This window comes from Notechis scutatus, chromosome 3, assembly GCF_049901735.1.
Source record: "Notechis scutatus isolate UNSWTSFEM ecotype Mainland chromosome 3, rNotScu1.2, whole genome shotgun sequence".
Lineage (NCBI taxonomy): Eukaryota > Metazoa > Chordata > Lepidosauria > Squamata > Elapidae > Notechis > Notechis scutatus.
The window spans coordinates 200,057,168-200,063,167 of record NC_142011.1 but is presented as its reverse complement, the minus strand read 5'-3'; the positions used below and the strand labels follow the sequence as shown (position 1 = coordinate 200,063,167).

Sequence of the window (6,000 nt, the reverse complement as noted above, 5' to 3'; positions counted from 1 at the left end):
CCACTAGGCCAGGGATCCCCAACCTTTTGGACGCCGCGGCCCGGTACCGGCATCAGCTGGGCGCCGCGCCCGGTACTGGCATCAACTGGGCGCCACCATATTTTTGACGAAAAAGTGCTTCCGGTGACCTCACCGGAAGCACTTTTCGTCAAAAGATGGCGGCGCAGCGCTTCCGGTGAGCTTTTCGGTAGAAATGGCTTTCTACCCAGAAAAGCTCACGGAAACTGGCGCCGCCATCTTTTGATGAAAAAGTGCTTCCGGTGAGCTTTCTGCCAAAAAGCTCACCGGAAGCACTTTTACCAAAAAGATGGCGGCGCCCAGCAACCAGCGGCCCGGTAAGAGTTGTTCCGCGGACCGGTATCGGTCCGTGGACCGTGGTTGGGGACCCTGCACTAGGCCACCATGCCCTCTTTCTCCCCCACAAAAAAAAAAAAAAATACAAATATCCCAACCATCAAAAAGGAAAAAAATGTAATAATGTAATAATCAAAATACAATTTTCAGCTTTATACAACTTGCCTCCAGACAGGATGGAGTAAACAGAGCTGCTGAAGTGGCACTCCGTGTCTCTCCATTCATTCTCCAACTGGCAATCTGGGCATTTACTTGGGAACGTTGACACGATGTCTGACCTGCATTCAGATCATTTTTTTACAGAGTAATATGTATTCCAGCTAGCAAACAAGTCTGCAGACCCACTTATTTCTTCACCCCGATTAATTAAAGAACAGTTGCAGAAACTGAGGATTTTTGAAACTAAGTGTTCACTCCAGCCAAAGACATCAGTAGTCAAGACACAGTGGAAGAAATTCATCCCCAGAATCACTTCATCAATCCAAATAAGTGAACCAAGGACAAAGTTCAATCCAATCAAATCTCCAAGGACACCTATAAAATTTCTCAAAGCAGACTGAGAAACAAAACACAAATATTTCAAGGTCTATGGAGCTGCCATAAAGAAGAATGGGGTCAACCTATTTACAAAAACACCTGAAGGCAGGACAAGAAGCAATGGATGGAAACTCATCAAGGAGAGAAGCAATCTAAAACTAAGGAGAAATTTCTTAATAATGAGAACAATTAATCAGTGGAATGACCTGCCTCTAGAAGTTGTGGGTGCTTCATCACTGGTGGTTTTTAGGAAGAGATTGGACAACCACTGGTCTTAAATGGGATAGCGTCTCCTGCTAGACTAGGCTAGAAGACCTCCAAGGTCCCTTCCTATTCTGTTAAATACAGTAGTCCCCAATTACAACTATTTACACTGAACTTTAACTTTGGTACCTGTGATGACCCAGGGTGGGATACAAAACAAACACAGTCACAGAAAACAGGTGAAGCCCCTTTTATTCCTTCACTTTGCTTCCAAGCTCCGAATATCTTTGACGGAAGACAAAAAAAACTTCCACACAAAAAGTTACACAAAGAAAGAAAAAAGCAAAACAAACCAGGCACGATGAGGGCTGGAGGATGTCCACAGATAACACACATTGGGAAGGACACCAAACTCAGAGAGGAACCATAAACTAGAGATATCTACACACTTTGTTTCCAGCGTTTGCCAGTACGCAGGTCCAAACTCTTATTCAGTTATAACAGCTGCAGCCCATGAAGAGGATCAAATCCCTCTCCTCCTGAGTAGACCACATCTCTCCCTTATCCTCTCCTCCCTGCGTGCCCTAGGATGGATAGGGGATGGGCCTGGGTCCTCCTCTGACTGCTCAGCCAACCTCTGCCCTTCCCCAGCCTTCTCCACAACATTCGGAGCCACACTTCCACTCCCTATCGGCTGTTCCTCCTCTCCCTCAGAGTCAGTCTCCACCAGGGGCATGACAGTACCTGACTTTATGGTACTCAAATCCAGAGCCCATTAGGATAGAGGCAGGTTATCAATATGTCCAATTTTTTTTCCTGGAAATGTATTTTCCTGAATAAGAAATTATTTATGGTGTCCCAGGTAGGATTAATCTACACATGGGCTAAGAAATGTAACTCAACCAAAACAAATGTTAGCTTAATACCATATGTCATCTCTAATATAGACATCCCCATGAGTGGCATAAAAGAACTTCATCTTGGATCCAGTGAAGAAAGTGTTTTTACTCATAGCAGTTCCATGAAGAGTTGAGTGCTAGCAGAAATTAACCCTGATCAGTTGATTCTTCCCCAGAAAAAGAAAGCTGGTTTAAAATGTTTAAGATGGGCAGAGGTCCTGCTTGTGTTGTGATCCGGGGCATGACACAAAAATAACAAAGTCACAAAAGTAGAATAAATTCCCTTTAATGCCTCCAACTTGGGCCTCAATGTCCAATTATCCTCGGCTGGATATCAAACTCTTCCAAAAACAGTTTACAAAGGGAAGAAATGCAGTCCAAAACCAAAGTACATCTAAATTAGAAATAAAAAAAAACAACACAAACCATGCTGAAGTAATTAACACGACAGGCCAAGATAATAAATAGCAGACTTCCAAAAGATAACGGAGCACACACAGTTGGGAGGACTCCAAAACTCAGATAAGCTTCGACAAAGATAATGCACGCTTTGCTTCCAGCAAGGTGCTGTGTGCAAACACCCTTCTTATGTCCTGTTCTCCCAGCTGCAACTAATGAAATGGATCAGGGCCTTTTCCTCTCCCGTAAGCCACGTTACTCTCTTCTCCGTTCCTCCCTACGTGCCCTAGGATGAAGAGGGGATGGCCCTGGGTCTTCCTCTGAATGCCCAGGCAGACTATGCCCGTCCCCCGTTTCTTCCACAGCCACCAAATCCACACTCCCACTCCCTGTCAGCTGCTCAATCTCCCCCTCAGAATCAGACTCCAACAAGGGCATGACAGCTTGCTTTTATTTATTTTAGTGGAAAACAGGTCACATGCGTTTGCAGAAGTGTAGGAATCTTTGCAGAGACTATTTCCCTTTTCTTATGCTTCCTAGACTGACCAAGCGATCATGCATGAACACTTGGTAATTCTAAGAAGTGCTAATATGATAGCCTATCACTATTGTTGTCCCAAAGGTGTTTTTTCAAGAGGCAACTGAAGTTTCTTGTTTTTTTTCTTTTGAAGACGTTTTGCTTCTCATCCCAGAAACTTCTTCAGCTCTGACAGGATGGTGTTACAGATGTTGCATTAGATTATTTAAATAAATAAGGTTGGTTTTCAATATTTCTGTAATAGCCATATCATTCCAACTGACTGAAGCAACATCATACCTCCATTTCAAGCAAAGCTGATTATTGATGCCCTAAAATGATTACTGTGATATTTTTATTAAGAAGTTGAACATTTCACCCTGTTGACACTCCTACAATTTTATAAAATTATCCTATTCTCTTCCCTATCTGTATTGCTTGTTAAGGGGCAACAGCCCAGCTTTAAAGAATAAGACTTACACTCGGGCAGTTGTGTTGAGCGTGTCACCAAGGAATCCGAAACATAACGTCCCGTCTCATCTACACACCAGCAGTGACCTGTGATAAAGGACAAAAATATGTATTTTGGAACCACTTCACAAAGAGATGTTCCTTGCAGTACATGAGTAGAATTAGTCAATAGTTCAGTAAAGAAGAAATCATTGTATTGAATGTGCCCTGGCAATTTAGTTTGTCTGAACTGGCCTCCACAGAAAAAAAAAATCAGAGCAGACATAAATCTCTATTATACATTTCACTGAAGAAAGCAAGTCCTATGAAGGCTACGTGGCTTTCCCAAAGACTCAAGTTTCATGGTGATAGTGGTGCTTTCCTCCTCTTCAATTGGAAGAATGATCTAAGGATGTATTTAATGAAGTCCCTGTGCTCTGAATGAAGTTTATTCATCTTTTTGAAAACGGAGAGTTAGTTTGGGGTAATGGATAAGGTTCTGAACTAGAAACTGTGAAACTGTGACTTCCAGGCTTTCCTTGGGCGTGAAAGCTGACTGGGTGAGTTTGGGCCATTTTGAATTGTTTATAATAAAGGGAGAATATAGTATTTATTATTTATATACAAATGCATGCAAGGAATTGAATAATGCAAGTAATTAGATTCATTTTTGCTATGTAACCTAGGAAGGAAGGGGAAGGAGGAGGTGGAGGAGGAAGAAGGAGGAGGAGTGGAGGAGGAGGAGAAAGAGAAAGAGAAGGAGAAAGGAGAAGGAGAGGAAGGAGGAGGAGGAAGAAGAAAATGGGGTAGGATGAGGTAGACGAAGATGAGGAGGAAGTGGAAGAAGAAGGAGAGGAAGAAGAGGAAATGAGGAGAGGAAGAAGGAGGAGAGGAAGAGGAAGAAGAGTAGAAGAGGAAGAAGGAGGAGAGGAAGAGAAGGAAGAGGAGGAGAAGGAAGGAGAAGGAGAGGAGGATTACTATATGTAATTGCTAATATCTACAGCCATGAAAGACCATCAATGTTTACTCAGGCAAATGCCTTCCTAGATATTTCTCACCTGTGCTCTCATAGCACTGGATGGGCTCCCAGTCCCCTTTTCCATCACACTGGGGGATATAAGGCTGAAATGCCAAGCGTTGAACCTTGCCAGGGGAGTTTGGGGGTGCAAATAGACTCTTCCGATAAAATTGCAAAGCTACAACAAAGCAAACATGGCTTAAGCAATGAAGGCAGCCACAGAGATGTAGACAATAGAAAACATGGAACTTTTCCGCTACCGACTCATCAGTAGCTATTATGTAGATCATTCAAAAGCAAAATCTGATATAAAATAGATGCAAAAGATGCTTCTTCTTCTTCCTGCTCATCATTACTAACCTCTCCAAGCCTCCATACCTCTCCATTTCTACAATTTCTACAATCCAGCTTTCTCCCTTGACCTCCCTTGATTCTCTCCCTACCTATTGCCGGAACGTACCAGTTTCAGGAACTGGGTTTGTCTAGCTTAATGAAAAGAAAGACTAGGGGAGACATGATAGCAGTCTTCCAATATCTGCGGGGCTGCCACAAAGAAAAGGGAGTCAAGCTATTGTCCAAAGCACCTGAAGGCAAGAGAAGGAGCAACGGATGGAAACTAATCAAGGAGAGAAGCAACTTAAAACTAAGGAGGAATTTCCTGACAGAACAATTAATCAGTGGAACAACTTGCCTCCAGAAGTTGTGAATGCTCCAACACTGGAAGTTTTTAAAAAGATGTTGGATAACCATTTGTCTGAAGTGATCTAGGGTTTTCTGCCTAGGCAGAGGGTTGGACTAGAAGATCTCCAAGGTCCCTTCCAACTCTGTTATTCTATTCTATTCTATTCTATTCTATTCTATTCTATTCTATTCTATTCTATTCTATTCTATTCTATTCTATTCTATTCTATTCTATTTCATCTTTTCCCCCAAGGAGAGAATATGAAAAAAGTGCCATATTTGAACCTCCACTCTGTACAATTGCTGAAGAGGATTGGGTTGAAAATAAACCTATTAGCTTCTATAGTGCCACAAACATACTAGGCATTTGTTTTTGCTACAGCAGATGAACACAAATATCTTCTTAGAACATTTCCACTGTTACAACCTTCTTTTATCCGTCCCTGCTGAGAAAGGTTCCTGTAGAGCAGGAGTATCCAACCGTGGCAACTTCAAGACTTGTAGATTGCAACTCCCAGAATTCCCCAGCCAGTCATGAATGGGGCTCCCCGCTTCTGGGAATTGAAGTCCACAAGTCTTGAAGTTGCCAAGGTTGGACACTCCTGCTTTAGAAGTTCACCTTGGAAGGCTGGACAACCACACACGGAAATGCCAAGAGCTGATTTTTATTCATTATTATTTTTTCTTTTGGGATAACAAACGCTGCAGAAACCAAAGTGACCAAAAAAATTTTAACTAACAAATTTTAATATGAGACTTAAGCTGTTGTCGGAAAGATGCTACCAGACTCTATCTGATCTGGTTGCTCCATCACTGGATGTTTTTAAGAAGAGTCTAGACCAGGGGGGTCTTCGAACTTGACAGCTTTAAGACTTGTGGACTTCAACTCCCAGAATTTCTCCTCGAGTCATGTTAGCTCAGGAATTCTGGGAGTTGAAGTC

At 42.5% G+C, this 6,000-nt stretch overlaps 1 protein-coding gene across 1 annotated transcript in view; it reads right to left on the bottom strand.

Moving 5' to 3' along the window:
• Positions 1–6,000, bottom strand: part of TG (thyroglobulin) — a 168,892-nt gene that overhangs the window by 139,500 nt on the left and 23,392 nt on the right. Inside the window, exons 12-14 of the mRNA XM_087960087.1 lie at positions 4,419–4,556; positions 3,391–3,468; positions 520–632 (exon numbers count right to left, since the gene is read on the bottom strand). Of these exons, the coding sequence (XP_087816213.1) occupies positions 520–632; positions 3,391–3,468; positions 4,419–4,556 (329 nt within the window). The remainder of the gene's footprint in view (positions 1–519; positions 633–3,390; positions 3,469–4,418; positions 4,557–6,000) is intronic.